Source organism: Schistocerca gregaria, chromosome 4, assembly GCF_023897955.1.
Source record: "Schistocerca gregaria isolate iqSchGreg1 chromosome 4, iqSchGreg1.2, whole genome shotgun sequence".
In the NCBI taxonomy this organism is placed as follows: Eukaryota; Metazoa; Arthropoda; class Insecta; order Orthoptera; family Acrididae; genus Schistocerca; species Schistocerca gregaria.
Window position 1 is genome coordinate 216,298,494 of NC_064923.1, and position 19,815 is coordinate 216,318,308.

General features: G+C 38.9%; 1 protein-coding gene across 3 annotated transcripts in view; it reads right to left on the bottom strand.

Moving 5' to 3' along the window:
- LOC126267085 (uncharacterized) overlaps positions 1–19,815 on the bottom strand; it is a 137,196-nt gene that overhangs the window by 79,534 nt on the left and 37,847 nt on the right. For all 3 annotated transcript variants that reach the window (XM_049971948.1, XM_049971951.1, XM_049971949.1), the window contains exons 6-7: positions 18,934–19,124; positions 1,237–1,561 (exon numbers count right to left, since the gene is read on the bottom strand). In XM_049971948.1, the coding sequence (XP_049827905.1) occupies positions 1,237–1,561; positions 18,934–19,124 (516 nt within the window). The remainder of the gene's footprint in view (positions 1–1,236; positions 1,562–18,933; positions 19,125–19,815) is intronic.

Consider the following 19,815-nt stretch of genomic DNA (forward strand, 5'->3'; position numbering starts at 1 on the left):
CAAGATCTAAAGCATATGAGAGCAACATCTTGTCATTTTCCTGAGTTCAACGACTTACTCATCATGTGAAGTTGGATGCTGATTCAATTTTTCAGGTGGACTGATGGGGGGACATGAAGACAGTTTTCCGAGTGGACTGGAGTCAGTGCAAGGAGTAATAGCAGCAAGTTAATGGTTCTGGAGTCATCAGTGGGGGTCCTTGATGTATGCAGTGATAAAGAGTGTGTATATACCAAGAATCACTGCACAATAGGGACCAACCAAATGAGGTAGTGCAGTTGTAACAGATACTGACCTTATTTTCAGTAGGATGGAGCCTACTGCGTTTGGCCATCTTGATTTAGGTTTTCCTCGGTTTCTCTAAGTCACTTCAGGCAAATGCCAAGATGGTTCCCTCATCAAGCCCACAGATGATCACCTGTCCTATTTTCTTAAAGCAGTGTGTCTGTATATGTTCTGAGCTATTATTTTGCAGTGAATTTGGATGCAAATCCTGTATCATTGTAAGGTGATTCCTGGATGAATGAATGACTGACTACGTAAATAAATGTACATTTGATATAATACAACATAAATATTCTTAGTAGCTACAACATAAAAGCATATGTAAAACCCAAGTCACACTGTACGAATTCACTAGTAGAAAACTGGACATAAAAATATAGGAATAAAATAAGGTTCATTATTTTTTGCACTGTTCTTCAGCAGTAACAAATGGACACGAGCTGCCATAATATGTGGAAAAGAGGATGCCAATTGTCCACAATCAAGATCACAAGAAACCTAATACAGGCAGGAATGAAAGGAATGTAAAGAAAAAGTATTACAGAAATAAAACCTTTATTTCTACTTTAATTTGCAGTCTGCACAGTGTTGAATAACTTCTCTGTATGTAATTGATCTATTTATTATTTATCTCATTCTGTGACACCTCTTTCTCATCAGTTTTGCAAAATTCTAAACTCAAATTAAAAATCGTAAGATAAGTGAGCATTTTTTGATCAGTTCCTCAACATCACCACGTTTCTGTCACTTTAACTCTCTCTCTTCTCCCTTAATTCCAAATAAACAAGAAAAAATTACATACAAGCACACATAGTTAATGCCCACAGAAATTATTCTCCTTTCCAAACTAAAAGGCAAAATTTTCTTTCATTACAGTAATGCAGTAATGCATCATATTACAAATTCACGCACAAGAACAGTTCTGAAACATGACAACACACTATTATTTACCTTATCTGTCCATGGCAGTGTGCCGGTGTTCATGATCTCCCAAACTTTTGTAAAAGATTCTCCAAGCTTGATGTGTAAATCTGGTTTTGATCCAACATTTAACAGAACAGCATCCATTAAGTATGTACCAACTGGAACATCCACTCGTTTCCTGTTTAATGATTTCTTCTCAGGTAAAGTTTCGCTGCGTGATTTTGAATGTGACTTTTTTTCAAGCATTCGTTTTGTTCTATTTTCCAGCTTTTCTAATTTTGCATCCAATTTCTTCTCAAGCCTTTTCTCTCTTTTTTGGAGTTTTTCAATTTTTCTCAGAAGCTTGTATTCTCTGAAAACAATGTTTTATTCTTCTTTTAGATCACTGCAAAAGTATTCCTTTTCTATCACATTACGCAGGGTACATGAAGATCTTATGTCGCAAGTACTGAAAAGATTTTACTGCTAGCAACTTAATTAAATGAAAAACATTAATTGTCAAAACACACAATATTAGTAAGGGTTTGGTAACAACTATCATTAAAAAAAAAGGGGGGGATGTTAAAGAAAGAGCAGTGGTGAATAGAAACCTATCCCTTCCATATTGGTGTTAGCCAATCCAGAACTTTCCATTGCTTAAAAAAAATGAAACTGCACTCAAAAATCAGATTTACTTTCTTTAGAAGCTAAAGGAAACAAGGACATCAAAGATAAAAATGGGAGTTCTGATTTTCCAAAAACCTGACTTTATGAAAGGGCAATGTGCAGGTGATAAAACAAATGGAGCACATTATTAGAATAACAAGTAAAAATTTAAATTTAGATGATTTAAATTGTATTGTAAATGCTTAACTGGTCAATGAACATTGGGTGGTACAAAAAGAAATATTTGTACTAAATATGGACTACTAAACATGTGAAATTGTGAAGAGCAGACATTTTAAAAAGATGCTTATAATGCAAATGCAGCTTTTGCTGTTGACTAATCAAGTGATCCACTGATAAGTAAGCACTATCATATAAGTTTACTGAAACTGAGCACTGAAACCCCTGCTCAGTCAAAGAGCAATACCCGAGTGGAGAGCTGGGATTTATCCCTTTCATGATTCTGAAACAGTCTCCAATTACAACATACAAGTCAAAGACTAGAACCAACAACCTACTAGGGCAATTAAGACACACACCAATTACCACTGTCCAAGGCTTAAGGTTGTACATGCTTCATAACATATTTAGAAATGTGATCCTGATCAGCTTCATAGAAGCTGAAGTGTAACCTCGTATGGAGATCAACAACTAAATACAGCAAGTGAGTTGCTTTAGGCAACTTAACATATATACAGGGCATTAGCTCCACTACAATTCAGACCAGTGTGGCAAAGAGCATTAACTGCATCTTCCCAACACAGAACTAGCTATCTTGTGATATCTATAAAATGTAAAAACTTTGAATTTGTTTCGATGTAATGATGAACGTACAACCACTTAATTTGAGGACATGGGATCTATATAATATAGTTCACTCCTATCAGAATTACTTTCCCTTCATTGGTAGTTTTATGCAATTTCATCAAGTGTTATTGTAGTTAATTATATAGAATTCACACGCTGGAGCACAGAGATCTCGTAACTGCACCAAATGTAAGGTCAGGTTAGCTTCACAGGTTGAAGCAGGTAGGTCAGTAACAAGAAAGTGCCACACACCACTGGAAACTACTGCCTCTCGTAGCAAAGACTTGTGTCCAACAGTAAGTTGTCAAGTAGGGTATTGTTATTCCATATCCTCTTAGAGTTGGCCGCTGTAATTTTGTTGTGATTGGCACCAACACAACTACTAGATTCACAATGAAAATTAATCTGACCACGAGAGGATATTCAGGGTGTATACGTGGACAAGGAAAAAAAATCCCAGGTTTTTCCCAGATTTCCCGGTTAAAAAAACACTTTCTCCCGGATGAAAATACACTTTTTCCGTGTTAAGTGACAGTATACTCTTCCTCGGCACTGTAAAACTCATCAGGCCCATGCGGGAGTAGAATTTCCTGGCACTTCAGAAAACGAAAGTCAAGAGGGGGGGGGGGGGGGGGGGTGGCAAACACGTTTTGAAAGACCTTTGATGTTCAGCAACATGTGCGCTGCATATATTACGATGGTATAAATTTGAATTCCACCAAACACCGCATGCTACTTTACGAAACATTGAAATCGAGATTGCGATGCGCTTTTGTAAGACAGTCATAGCTCCTGTCACGTGATCTCGCCAGCTGACGGCAGCATAGGACACATGATGTACTGAGCCAATAGCAAGATCACTCTTAAGTAGCGCGAACACACAAATAAGAAAAGTTCATGGTTTAAATTAATATACACAGCATTCACATATAATATTGGTCTTGAAGATTAAGAAGCTGGAAAAGAAGCTAAGCTTCCACACATAATGTCGATCTTTTTTGCGTGTGTTACACTTTAAGATACATCACACAAATGTGCCAGAAAAAGACGTAAATGTCTGATCTTTTGGGCTCGAAATTCTTCTAAATGGTCATCCTCAAAGAGTTGATTTTTAAATGAGAGTCAAACGCTTTGTGATTTAAGAAATTCATCGTACATTCTCGCACATAATTTATCTTGCATAAAAAGGAAATCTGCTTTGAATGTAACGCTTTTCAAAACCACCATCGCAATATTTTCCCCTGACCTGTTAGAATTAGGTTCGTTTCAGCAGTTGCAAGAAAACGCCAAATAAAAGGCGTCACCGCGCTTGCGCAGCTACAAAGCCGCAGGAAGCCTATATGTTCGTACGTGTAAAACATTAAAAGATCTTACGTATGGCATAAAAGAAACAATACATTAGATGATACTTCAAGAGCGTCGAAATTTCGTGAACCATACTAAAATGCATAATTTGGCTTAAAATGTACATTCGTATGTAAATGTTCTTGGAGTACCAGTACTGTATTATCTCATGTTTGGTTCTTTATTATGGCGTAATGCCATACGTGCACTTGAAATGCTGTGAACAGTTGCAACTAGCCAATAGTGTGAAATTAAACACTTCGTTTCAAATAAACTGACTGCCTCAGCAGAAAAGATTAACTTTAATCCAAATATCTTTACCAAACTGGCAAAAAAAAAAATTCAGGAAGGTGGAAATAAAATCTGAAACTAATAACATATTTTAGCCTTCTGTAATTATGCGAACGTATATTAATTCATTTAATAGCTCCCGGCCACAAATATCCGTTCTGTTATAATTTAACTTGAGAGCAATAAACGAAGAGGACACAACAAAATCACTGAACGTAAACACAGGTCACGTGGACGCTGCCCACCTCCCCCCCACAACTCAGATTGCTCTGTGCATCAGCCCCAGATTTACTACATTTCCGAACCGAGGCAATATTAAGCAGTGGCGCCCAGCCACACTTCTGTGACCAGAAGCGGGAGAAGGTACAACTCATATGGGACTCAACTGCGCATGCTCAAGAGCCCACCCGCAACAGCTCAAACGAATCTAATTTAAACAGTTGTCACGTCACGTTCATCGGAGGCAGTTTGTTGTTATAAAGCATTGGAGGCAGTTTGTTGTTATAAAGCATTGCATAGTCTTCTTAAGCCTTTGACACACTTTGCTGTTGGCAGAGCTTCTATGAGCCGTTTTGTTGTTGTATACGGCGCATTTCCTTTGCAAACTTAAGTTTTATTTTCGTTTTCTTTTTTCTCTCGTTCATGATTTGTTGCTGCAGTATTATTCTGCAGCAGCGGGATACAGTAATATCCTTTGTTAGAGTATTGGTTCTTACCAGCCAGAATCACAAAAATGTAACTGAAAGCTAAAACAATGAAAAATTCACAGAATTCTAAACAATTCCCGGGTTTTCCCCGGTTTTCTCCCGGATGAAAAAATTCCTGGGTTTCTCCCGGTTGTCCCGGGTCGTATACACCCTGATATTGGAAATGTTACAAAATAGTGCATGGGTAGCTGGGAAATGGTTTGGAATAAGGCCAAATAAACAGTAAAACTCTTTCAAGTTAGTGTATACAGATGAAGAAAATCAGTAAAAAAAATTACAGAATAATTAATAAAAGGGCATACAGGTTTTGTCAGGTATTCTCCAAGCATAAGAAGACAGGAGGAAGCAGTGCTTGAGTAAAACAGTTGTGTTGGAGATACACAGTTTTTTGGCATATGGGTGGAGTGTTGTGGCACAGGTTCAATGCATCACAGCAAAACAGCTGGCAGTTCAGTGGCAAACGACGTGACGTCAACGGCAACAAATGTTAAGCCCTCATATTCTTTATCGACTGTTGGGCACATTGGTAATGCCTCAATGCAAAATGCAAGATTCAAGATTAAATTAAAGATCAAGTAGATACCCAGTTACCAAATTTGAGCCAATTACTATGGATACTAATAAGAGAGAATTAAGTAGTACAGCAATTTTGAGTCCAGAATCTACCGAGATTGTAGAGTTAGCGCAAGTGAAAGTATATGCACTGGAAATTAATTTGCACAATTCAGTGCAAGCAGGCAATGATGAGACTGAAGTAATGACAGATGATGTGACAAAGCAAATAGCCCCAAGAGTAAAGTCTGATAGGCAAAATGTCTTGTTGATTTCAGTAACTGCAATGTTAGGGAATCAGAAGACAGAACTGACTGACTAATTCATCAAAGTAGCACAAATTTAAATCAAGAAAATAAATGACAATGTGCAAGTGGTAACTTCTAACATGTCCCCAGGAATGACGAGATTAAAAACTGAAGTAAAGTGTGATGTTGATGAACAGTTTACAAAATATAAGTTCGCTGCAACTCTCGGTGGAGAGACAATAGAAAAATATTGTTACTAAGGTAGATAATGAAACTGATGCAGTATGCAGTAATTGTGATGAATGATACAAACAATCAATATCAAATATCTCGAAAACAATGGAATAGAATGAGACTGGCTATCGCACTTTCGCCTAAGCGATGGAGCTAAGACAAACTGAATATGAAAGTAAGACTGATAATAAGTTTACTAGCATAAGCAATAACATAAGTTTGAAACAGTGAAGTATGGAACAGTGCAACAATTTTAAGGGTATAGGGGCCGAAGTAATTAAGTAAAGTAAGTCATGTGACAGATATAACTCAGGCACTGGTTGCAGAATGAACAGCATGAACTGTTACAAGAAAACGGATTGTGCATCATCAGACACTGGATGTGCAACTGATCGAAAATGAAAAGTCAATCGCTAAATTGTCAAAAAGGGGTGTGCAAGCTTCGTCCGTCGCTTCAGCAGATGCAGCTTTCATTTGGTGAAGTAAACTTAATTACTTCCATCCACACGGAAATGTGCACCCAAAGTTAAGAGGGAACCTGTTAGATAGGTCATTACAAATACTAGATATCACATTAGCCTATCAGAATTTAAGGACAACTTTTTAAAAGAATAATGGCCATCAAAAATTCAACAGAAGTTGCTAGTGGATTTCTGGAGTGGTAGCAAATATAAAGTAGACCACAACATCATGAATGAATTTTGTGAATTTTGGTGGAAGAAAATAAAACATCTTGACTCTGGAATGGTTATTGAATTGTTCGCAGCAGGCATAGATCGAATATCAGCATTCTATGTCTGCTGTGAATTGATAGCAGTGCCAAGAAACAATTATGGGAGATATGCGATGTTCCTGGAACACTTGCATGTCAGAGACAGTGACTCAGAAAAAATGTAGCCACAACAAGAGGACACGCGACAGCAGGTGCTTATGTAACACAAGTAACGTTTGACAGAATACAGTATCACATGAGAAAATATCAGAATATTGTGATCAGCCTGCTCCTGAATACTAGTTAAACTAAGGAATGTCTTGGTCTGGGACCAGGCAGAGGTAGAAGATCCCTAGGCCCCATTAGGTAATGGAAGTTTGGCAAGGACTCAGTACAGAAGGTGAGTGTTCACAAATTAGCCAGCAGCAGCTGTATGCGACCTTGGAGGCGAGGTGCAGACATTGGTGGGGTAGTAGTCCCAGCTGACCAGCATGCTGGAGCAGTTACCAGGATATGCAAGCAGTCTGGGAGCAAAAGTGGGGAAAGACAGCCTAGACATAAGTTGTCATGAAACAAGAGAAGAGAGCAGGTAAAACATAGGCAGCATGGCCAATGCAGCTGACATGAGGAAGTAATATGAAGTTCTGGAGGTGGGAATATGTTTGGAACCATGAGACTGTTTGAAGAGCAAACACCCATGGCACTGGAAACAGAAATGGTAAAGATTCACTGAGTCAGCAAGCGTATATTATTATGTTATGTGTACACACAAGAAAAGCTGAGATTTCACATATATTATTGGTCGTTTTTTGCATGTGTTACACTTTAAGATACATCACACAAATGAGCCAGTAATATTTTAAAATAATGACATAAATGTCTGGTCTTCTGGGCTCAAAATTTTTCTAAGTGGCTGGTCCTCAAAGGGGAAAGTTTTAAATGAGAGTCAAATACTCTGTGATGTAAAAAATTCATTCAACATTCTCACACATAACATAATTCATTGTGTAAAAGGAAAATTACTTTGAAAGTAATGCTTTTCAAACCACTATTCGCAATATTTCCCCACAACCTATTAGAAATAGGTTCGTTTCACCAGTTGCCACAGAGCGGCAAAAAACAGGCATTACTGCGCATCAGCTACAATGACGTAGGAAGTCCATACATTGTTACATAAAAGCATTAACTTACATTACGTAATAAAAGAAACAGGACATCAGAGGCTACTCCAGAGCATCATAATTTTGTACACCATACTAAAATGCTTAATTTGGCTCAAAATGCACATTCCTACGTCCAGATTCACAATGATGTAGGCCCCAACCTGATATTAAGCTTTTCAAAAATGGTTCAAATGGCTCTGAGCACTATGGGACTCAACTGCTGTGGTCATCAGTCCCCTAGAACTTAGAACTACTTAAACCTAACTAACCTAAGGACATCACACACAGCCATGCCCGAGGCAGGATTCGAACCTGCGACCGTAGCAGTCTCACGGTTCCGAACTGCGCGCCTAGAACCGCGAGACCACCGCGGCCGGCATTAAGCTTTTCAGTGTGGTTTTTGGGATGTAGATTTTCTTGGAGTACCAGTAATGAATTATCTCATGGTACATTCTTTATTACAGCACAATGTCATACGTGCCAAAAGATGAAAACATGCACTTGAAATTCAGCAAAGAGTTGAAACCAGCCACTTGTGTGGAATGAAACACTTCGTTTCAAATAAATTGACTGCCTCAGTGGAAAAGAATAATGAAAGCAAAATTTCTTCAGCAAATTGACAAAAGTAACTTCATTGTTCTTCAAGGTGCTTAATGCTTGACAACCAAAAATGGGGAACCGAGCAGCGAGGTGGCACAACATTAGCCCACTTCACTTGCATTCGGGAGGACAGCAGTTTAAACCAACATCGTTGTCCCGATTCAGGTTCTCTGTGATTTCCCTAAATCGGTTCATGCAGAACCCGGGATGGTCATTTGAAATGACACAGCCGACTTCCTTCCCCATCCTTACGTAATCTGATGGGACTGATGACATTGCTGTTTGGTCCCCCCACACACACACACACAAGTTGGCCAACCAACCCAAAACGTGGAAATAAAACAAAATCAGAAAACTGAAACTAATAACATATTGTAGAATTCCATAACTATGATAATGTATTTTAATTCACTTGATAGCTCCCAACCACAGAAATCCATTTTGTTTTCATTTGGCATGAGAGCCTGAAATGAAGAGAAAATAACAATATCACTAACAGCCACACTTTAAGTAGCCAGAATGCTCATACACGCGACTCAACTGCAGATGCGCACGAGCCCACTGCCAACTGCTCAAACAAACCAACATAAACAATTGTGATGTCACACACATCGGAAGTAGTTAGTTATGAAGTATTGCATAATCTTCGTCCTATATCCTTTGACACATTTTGCCGTTGGCAGATGCTAGTGTGTGCACTGTGTTTTGTTGCTGTAAATGGCACATTTCCTTTACAACTTACGTTTTATTATTCTCTCTCTCTCTCTCTCTCTCTCTCTCTCTCTCTCTCTCTCTCTCTCTCGGTTTTGTATTATTGTTGCAATATTATTCTGCAGTAGCAGGAAACAGTAAAATTCTTTGTTAGAGTATCAGTTCTTAACAGACAAAATTATTAAAATTTAACTGAAAACTAGAACACTGAAAAATTCCTTGGTTTTCCCCAGTTTTCTCCTGGATGAAAAAATTCCTAGTTTCTTCCCAGTTGTCCCAGGACATAGGCACCTTGACAATTGTAAAATTAATTTTGTCATGAAGTAGCATGTGGATGGTATGTCAGTATGGGTACCATTTACAAATAAAAAAGGTTCGGCGAGGGAGGTATAGGTAGCTCAATCCAGGTGCTGAAGATAATGAGTCGCAGGATATAGTAATTCTGATACAGATAATCAGTCAAGAATATAAACATCAGGACATAAGCATAAGAGGACAGAAGAAAATTAGGAAACAGATAATGGAGAGCTTATGTCTGTACGTGTTGTCAGAGCTCCAGAAAGAAAATTTAAAGATGATACTATTGTAGAACAGTGATGTGTTTTCTGATTCCCTTGTACTGGCGAAGGACTTGGAATGTTGATTGGAAACCAAGCAGAACAATAAAATCCCATATAAGAAATCTGCAGTGCCTTTTGTGCATTGTTAAGCGGTGTAGGGTAACATAAATAGAATATCTTAGTGTGTGATTGAGACACTGAATATATAAGCCCTTTATTTCAAACAAAGGAAAATCCAGGATGAAATGTAACAATATTATGAGAAGAAAAGTTGCTACTCACCATATAGCAGAGATGCTGAGTTGCCGATAGGCACAACAAGAAGATTTTCACACTTAAACCTTTCGGCCGATGGCCTTTGTCAACAATGGACACACATATGCAAAGACACTCAAGCTAACGCAACTCAAACACACGACTGCAGTCTCAGGCGACTGAAACCACACTCTTTATTTGTTGTTCTGAGTAAGGACTGTAATGTATGCTTGGTTTTGGATGTGTGCAACTCAAACAAAAAACTTAAGAGAGAAACCAATAAACCAGTGTTGACCGATGAGTTACTCCGATTTCAGAGTGCAAATTTTTGTTGTCCATGGATGTGCTGTGTAGTTACCTGAATACTCGATTAGCAAATTTGATGCGGATATATATGCCATTTCTTCACAAAAGTCTGTGTTACCATTTTTTATGTTTTGCCATTTTTGCTGAACATTTTTCAGTGTGTGTACTCGGCAAGGCAACGCATGAACCGCTGAGTTGTAATCGATGGAACAGCTTGGTGTTTACGTCATTGACATAGGAAAGAATGGACAGGGTTTTAATCACTATGCAACAAGGGAGCATGAAGTTAAAAATCATTCAGACAGAATTGCTGAAGAGTAGAAGCAAATTTTTAGGGCTTATAAAAGATGCAGAGGGCATTAGCCTGAAAATAGAAAGCTCAAGGCCACAGCGCGAACACACCCATCCAAGAAACAAAAAGGAACTTAGGTTCATGTATAGATTTTTCGGGTTTTATCATCTGTTTGTTTTTCCTTAGACCTTTAACTGTTGGGCGGTGAAACAAATACTCAAGAAGAATGTACCGTGGAAGTCACATTTAGGAAATTGAAGGCACAATTGCAGTGAAATCAAATTTTATGTCACCCCAATTTTACGAAACCTTTTTATTTGTCTGTGGATCCACATGGGTAAGAAATTGGTGTAGAGATCTGCCAAACAGATTAACTGCAGGCTGAGTCTCAATAGTATACATATTGTCGCAAGCAAGATGCTGACACTGGTAGAACGTAATTATAGTGTGGCCAAGCAGGGGTCACTGTGATATTGTGATTTATGGTTTCCAGAAATTTGAGGGTATCTGTTAGGCCGCTGCACAATAGTGCTAACATATCATAAAGAGTGAGTTTTATGAAGAGAAGTCATCTCAGACATCCTCACTTAGCACATTGGGGAATGTATCTTCAGCAATTTGATGTGGAGGTGAGCTACATAAAACAGCAGGGAAAATGTCATAGCAGATGCCTCGTTCAGCTTGCCAGCAGAAGGAGAAATAGTGGAGCAACTGGTAAATTTGGAAGGTTTGAAAGTATTATTTATAAAAGCAACCATGAATGAGGATGCAATTTGGTGAGCATGTAAGGAAATGCATACAGAACAGAACATCTAAAGCATGTTAAACAGATTTTGAGTTCAAATAGTAATCCAAAGGTGAACATGCCAAGGAGTACTTTTATGAAGGAGGAAGAAAAACCAGGAGGAGTGGACATTGTGTTTTCTGAATCAAAATGTAAGTGAATTGATTGACTTATTCATGACAGTTATGGACTTTATGAGCCGCAAATGTACAGCGAAATTACAGGCAACTGGTTTTCAAGAAAATGTGGAGGTGAGTGCAGAGAGAGGCTCAATGTTTGTTAGCAGCATAAGAATGTGAGGGTAGCTGCTGTTCCTATTCAGTGCCTGTGTCAGGAATCTCCAAGTCAACCCTCTAGATAATTAATGGCAGTGGATTTATTTGGATTTTTGCTGGCATCCAGAGGAGTGTACATATATTTTTATAGTATTGGATGCATTCTCCCCTATCAGAAGGACACAGGTTAAAATTTCCATAGATAAGCTGCAGAAAGATACTTTAGTACAAATAGGTAATCAGATATATTGCTGCCAGACAATGGTCCCCAGTGAACCACTCATGGCTTTGAAGGAACATTAGAGAGGAACGGGGTTAGACATGAGAAAATTTCCTCAAGGGAACGTAAGTGAGCAAGTGATAAAAGAGTTGAATCGGCTGTGCAGGAAATTGTCACAGGTGCAACACTATCTGGATCAATTTTATTATGACTTTATGCAACTTAAGGTTTCACCCCTTGTGAACTCACATTTGGTCATAAACCTAGAAACATAATTGAGGAAGAAGTGGTCTTTCCTGTGAGAAGTGTTGTACCTCAAGATGAGAGTGAGAAATTGGCTAAGGAACGAATGTTAAAGAGGGCAAAGAGAGGGAAAACCGTCACAATGAGAAGGCTAAGCCAACAGTGTTTCAACCAAGTGACTTAGTAAAGGTAAAAGAGAGATATAAGAAAGTGTCACAAGAAATTAAGAGGTTCTTACTGGTGTATCGTGGCCCATTTCTCACGGAGAGTTCTCCGAACGTGAACTTGGTGTACCCAAAGTAAACAACTGTTTTTGAGTTAAGGAATGTCCTAAATTTAAAGGCATACATACAATTAAGATTGTGATGGAAAAGCGTAGGGGGCCTCACACTCTGTAAGAGACATCACAGCATCACAACTGTGCATACCTCGGCTGTCTAGAGCCATTCTCCCTTTCTGGTTCTCGCTTCTGTGATCTGTCTTACATCTTTTGATTTTAGAAATGGAAGCAGTTTCTCACTTTGTAATCAATTTTGACTTGAGGCCAAAGTAAAAGAAAGGAGATTTGAGTCAAGCTGGTGGCCCGAATGACGATGTTCAAATACGACAAGTAAGTTTAAGAAGATAGTTGTAATGTATGTATGGTTGTTTCAAATGCTGAAGTACCAAAGGATGAATATAACTAAATCAATATATGACCAGCATAAATGGAGGACAGAATGTATGAAAAAGTCTGGGAATATGGTTCAAAATTAAATGGTTGAAGGTGTTTTAACAAGCTGAAAAATGTGCAAATGCAGAAGTAGGACTTGAGGCGTTGCTATGATGTACACACTATAAGGGTAATTCCATGTCAATTCAATACAGCACTGAACATGACACACTCTGATTTCTTTCAAATTTGGCGTATTCAATGATCTAGAAAAGACATGGAAAACTACCAGTTTTCCGAGGTATAGGACAATTACGAAGAAAGCTATAGGTCTGCAAAGTTTGGGAATTGTTTGAAATTTCTGTCTCATCATAAACAATTATAACTCTGGTTCTAGCCCAGCTACAGATATTACATAAAGAGTATTATACAGACATATACGCACAACAAACACACTGCCCTCACTCCTACCACTCCCTGCACTCCTACCTTCTATATGCTTCCTAAAGTCCAACCACCCAGGATACCCCATTGTGGCTGGTTACTATGTCCCCACTGAGAGAATTTCTGCTCTCACAGACCAACACCTTCAGCCTATACCCTCCTACATAAAAGGTACCAATCACTTCTGCCAGTGACTCTCCACAGTTATTGTCCCTTTCCCACACAATGCCCTGCTCGTTATTATTGATGCGACCTCCCTTTACACTAACACCCCTTAATGCCCATGGCCTTACAACTATTGAACACTAACTTTCCCCATGCCCAATGGATTCCAAACAAACAACCTCATCCACAATTACTTCTCCTCTGAAGGCAATGCCTAGAAACAAATCCAGCACCCTCATGGCACAACCCTATGCCAACCTATTCATGGTCCATCTAAAGAAATCATTCACCCAGAATCCCAAATCCCTTTCCTGATTCAGATTCTCTGATGACACTTCATCATGTGGATTGAGTGTCAGGACACCCTATCACATTCCTCCTCAACCATAACATCTTCTCCCATCTTTGCTCCACCTGGACCTACTCAACCCAACAAGCCCCCTCCCTTGATGCCGACCTCCACCTCAAAGATGGCTACATCAGTATCTCTGACCATATCAAACCTACTAACCACCAGCATCTACAGCTGCCACTCATCCCATACCAAGAAGTCCCTTCCATAAAGCCTAGCCACCTGTGGCCGTCGCATCTGTAGTGACAAGCAGGCCCTCTTGAAATATACCAAGGATCCCACTGAGGCCTTCACACGCCATAATTACCCTCCCAAACTCATACAAAAAGAGATCTCCCATGTCTTCTCTCTCCAGTCACACACCACCTTCCTAAGTCCCACCGTCTGGCCATAGAGGAGCATTCCCCATGTGACTCAGTACCACACACCCCCCCCCCCCCCCCGGCGGGGTTTCGACTACCTCTTGGTATGCCCTGATATGAGGAATATCCTACCTATTATTCTTCCCACTCCTCCCACAGTGGTATTCCACCACCCACCAAACCTACACAAGATCTTCATCCATTCCTATATAAACCCTTCTCCCAACCTCTTGCCTCTTGGCTCATATCCCTGTAATAAACCTAGACTCAAGACTTGTCACCATACATCCTCTCACCACCACCACCTACTCCAATCCAGTCACAAGCATCTCACCTATCCCATCAAAGGCAGGGCTATTTGAAAAACCAGTCATGTGGTCTACCACTGTGCTGCATTCTATGTGGGCATGACAATGAACAAGCTGTCTTTCTGAATGAATGACCACCGACAAACTGTGGCCAAGAAATAGATGAACCACTCTATTGCTGAGCACATTGCTCAACACAATGTTCTTTATTGAAATGACTTGCTTCAAGCCTGTGCCATTGAGATTCTTCCCACCAACACCAGCTTTTCTGAATTGTGCAGGTGGGAGCTCTCCCTACAATATATCCTACGTTTCCATAACTCTCCTGGCCTCAACCTTCGTTAGTCATTGTCCTTACCCATAAGCCCCTTCCCTATTTCCATTCCAGCACTGCACAGCCCTTTATTCCACCAATGCACCCTCAGTCTTTTTTCTCCGCACCCCCCTACATCTAGCCTTCCGTCTGCACCTTGCTACCCTACCCTTTCTCCACCTCGTCCTTTATGTTCCCACAAGCAGCACTTTACTGCCCCCACCCCTATCCTGCTATCCCTCCCCCTCCCTGCCCCAGCCTCCTCCTTACCCTCACAACCCGGCTGTCTCTCCCATCATGTGCTGCTGCTCAGTCCGGATTCAGCTACTAGGGACTGTGGTGTGGTGTGGTGTGGTGTGGTGTGGTGTGGTGTGGTGTGGTGTGGTGTGTGTGTGTGTGTGTGTGTGTGTGTGTGTGTGTGTTGTCTATTTTCGATGAAGATTTTGTTGGTCAAAAGCTCACTATTTTAGAGTCTTTGTGTTGTGCCTACATATGGTGAGCAGCAATTATCCTTTTTATAATACTGTTAGTCCATCCTGGATTTTCTATTGTTTAATGTCTTCATGTTCAAGGTCATTGACCTTAACCTTTTACCTGGTACATATCAAAACACCCCACTTTCAGTTGTTTTAGATATACTGTATTTCTCCAACATTTTAATACAGACTTGGTAAATTTCAAGAAGGCACGCCACAGTCACCCTGCCCGAAATTTACTTCACATACACCATTAAGATAACAAAATGCAGTAAGCAGGTAATATCCATTTCTTTTTTTCTTTTCTGTTGTTGTTCTTCTTCTTCTCTCCCCCCCCCCCCTCCCCCTTTTTTTCCAGAACAGCAGCCAATAGCAGTCATTATTATTCTGACCAGTTGATGAGCATTTCTTGTTGTGAACAGCCAATCCGAGAGATTTATTTCAACCAATCATCATTAGCTTGTTTCATGGTGTACTCACCTTGCAGTACAATGAAAGAATTTTCCACTACAAATTACATGGTTCGAATAGCAAAACCAGCTGGTAGAAGAACATGGTATACTAGTGACACCGAATCCTAAGATAGGTTAAGACAGTGTGTGCAAAAACAGTACAACGTATACATTATTTTTACTGTGCTCATAATGTGAGCAGTGCAATGCCATGAAGAAAATGTAGTGATTCAGGAATATCTGTGTAAATTCTAGTACCACTCAGCCTTCTACCATCTTGAACACACGATATTCTGGATATGAGTGTGGGATGGTAGAATCCTACCTACTGCACATCATATGTTTGTGTATGCAGGTTTAAAAACAATCGCAGGATGAAAGTAGACGTGGCGGACGAATGGCACCGACAAGTACCTGTCGGGCAATCCACAGACGTTTTAGTGAGTGTGTAAGGAAGAACCATGCAGTTAATATGCAGCTCTGTGCTTATTGGGTCACTGACTATTGTTATTAAAACAAAGGCAGTTGAAAAAGAACTCTTGAAAACTCCTGACATAACCTTGCTATACGCAAGACTTATTTTCTGATTTATGTTAAGAAAAGTTATGGTATCAAAGCCAACTTTCTTTTAACTGTAATTTAATTTGTTTCTGATGTTCAACTGGACAAGGGAGTTACTGGAAATTATTTATTTATGTTGAAAGTGAGAGTATTATTGTGTATGAAAGTCTAATACATCATTAACTGACGTAAGGCAAAGTTTGTATGTCTACTTATTTCATAAGTAGAAAGAGTCTACAAATTCCTCTACCTAGCATTATACGATGGAGAAGAAGTCAAGAGGATTTTGAGCAACCGACTATACAGTAAAGAAGAGTGCCTGCAAATTACAAGTAAGTCACTTCATAAAGAAGTGGAAGGTGGTACTTTAAGTTAGAAACATTAGAAAAAGACTACATGTCAGTGAAAGAAAATGGAATTATGAGGACATAAGCAGAAGCAGGTAGTCTTGCACAATCTTTCAAAGATATGTATCAGACATAAATACTGGATACTCAAAATTTTGAGAGTTGCAACCAAAGCACTGTGTTCTTGCCAATGCCAGTGGGACCCTTGTCGTGTGTCTGCATGTCTGTGTGTGTGTGTGTCACATCAGAAATTGAAGTTAATGTAAACTGAAAGCACTAATGAAGTGTGAAGAACACACATTACCAGTATACATGCGTGTAGTATTTGTTAAATGCAATCCTGCACTTCCAGCATTATTCTTAGGTTCAAGGCCCTACTGTCCAATTGTGACAATACTGAATGATCACTTGTTTGAATTGTTTGGTATGAACTGTACTGACAAAACTCCGCATAAGTTTTTGTTAACAAAAAGCAGGATAGTTCTAGAGGCCGTAACAAAAACAATAGATGATTTCACGGAGGTGTTTGCATCAAGTTTACAACAGCTCCTTCAACACTCAGCAGCAGTAACAGCCCTTTTAACCCACTAACAAAGAACTTAAAGTGAATGTCTTTTTCTGGGGATCCTGCAGAGAATTACTCTTTTACCATGCAGGATGAAGTGCAGGAATTTGAATGGAAAAATTCACAGGTTACTATTCAGCCACTGAGACACAAAAATGTGTTGCAAACTTAAGAAGAAACAGATGAAGTACAGGCCAGCTTCTTACATCCACATGGACCATCATCATTATCTGTGTTTTCTGCCATACCCGACACTTGTGTTATCAGAAAATGCAATTGTCTCTTAAGTGTCTTTGCAAGTGTAAGATATGAAGTTCTCACGAGGCTGGAACCTGTGACACCAACTGGAGGAAATATAGTCTCCCTGCATTAGATCCGGTGAACATTTAACAATTTAACTAGAGACTTATGATATGAGATTTTACCATGCTTTATTACCTTTTCATTCAAGTTACACTGTAAGTGGTTCATAATACCCCTACAGAAATATAAATCATATTTTTATACAACATTACTTATGAACTGCACTTTTCTTCTGCATTTTGGTAGTGTACTGCTGTTCACAAGATAAACTTTTGGCCGCGATGTCGTTACTGTGCCACCTTGATATTTAACATGCTTTTAGCAACACTTTGCAGCAATATATTTCTTTAATTTTGATATATTCAAGGTCAAAGGTTGAGGTCAATGACCATGAATGCCTTAAATTTTGAGATATTCAAGATCAAAGGCTGAGGTCAATGACCATGAATGCGAAAATTCTTAAAAATCTGCCATGTTACATATCAATGTAAGGCTCTAATTATTAGCTTTTCAATAATATAAGTTTCATTGCTTTATCTGGATTATAACCAGAGTTGCAGTCAAAATGGTGCGATTAGAAGTAAAATCATATCAAACTTTAAGTAATGATGTTCGTGGTAACACAATATGTGAAGTTTTCGGCACAAATAATACAAATTATGTATACGAAAATATTCCAACATTTTTGGATGTGCATGTTTTGACTGCCATTGTCGTCCCATACGGTACACTTCAAAGTGAAGAATAGACTCACTTCCCAATTATGTCCACCATATAAAGTGACAAGCATGTGACAAAGTGGATAGAGACGACAGTAGGAAATAGAGTGTGCAAAGTGTGGCAGCTGAGCAATGCATGTACACAGCAAAGTGCAATGACACTAACCTAAAGTCACATATTAGGAGATATATAGACAATAAGAGTCAGAAAATAGATAAGTGATTTGAGTGGACGTTAAGTAACAATGTCTTGATGGCAAAATGAAAGCCGAATTAGCACAAGTGTTGGAAAAGCTAGAGTCCACTTATAGCTTTCAAAGATGCAGTACCAGCAGATACTTCAATACCAAGATCGTGTCTCCCACCGTTGGAAACTGCCGCCTACAGTAACAGTGTGTTTTGTAGAACTGTACAGCACGGAGCAAGGTTTTTTCCATATTCTCTCAGAGTCAGCCGACATAGTTTTGTTGACTTTGGCACCACAACTGTTACGATTCACAGTGAAAATTAATCTGGCTACAAAAGGATAACAGAAACATTACAAGTGGGTTTTTTAATTAACACTGTAGTCTACCATGGTCAAAGGAGAAATAAAAAATCACGGTGTCATATGTCACAGCATCAGATGTGTTACAACAGTATATCGCTTAATAATTCCAATTATGTAGACATATATCCTTGTGGAATGTTTCCCTCTATTACATTCATATCAATTATGTAGACAGATAGCCAAGTAGTATTATTTTACACTTATACCTCTGCTCAACAACATTTGCATCTGATGATTCTTCATCAGAGATCTTCTTTTTCTTCTTCTTTGTGCACGATGCATCTATAGAAGTTGATGTTTTTTCTGAACTGTACCAGGTTTTCTTCAGGTCAACTATAGCTTGATGAAGTTCATATGTTACCTGTGAAGTAACTTCTGCTACTATTTCACCTTTCATCTGAAAAAAAAAGATCTTCATGATAAAAACCAAATTAACAGAATTACTTATAGTATCTACTGCAAAAGAAAATGTAACGTCATAAAGAAAAGTAAAGTTGTTGTCCATCACATAAATCTTACAACAAGAGCAGAGCAATAATTAAGGTGATCAATCACAGATAAACCACCAAAAATTATGAGAAACAACTACAACAGAACAGATTATGAAATACAGTTTTAGTGCTTATCAAAACTTTATTAAAAGTTGTAAGCTCGCTTACTCATGTGCCATACGGCACGTCAAGTTTCTGTAGATTTACAGAACAACTAGCAAGAAAGTGAATAACTGTGTAACAGTCCCAATTTTTGTAATAAGATCTACAAGATGCACTGTTTTTACTTACGATGTCATGCAGAACCTTGCAAGCCACAGCTATTTTGTCATGGAACGAATCAGTACATAGTTTACAGAATGCTGTTCATAAAATCCCATAAACAAAGAATTAAATAATTAACAAGACACGAAAAAATAGAGAGTAGGAATAAGTACATTACAGAGAAAAGTTTCAACTATTATGATGAACTTTTGTACAGAACAGATGGCATGTGCCATATGTAAACTTTCAACCTGTAGTAGAATATGTAGGGTTTAGAACTGAATTATTTTACTTCTGCTGGAGACCTACAGACTTTCCTATAAAATGTTTAAG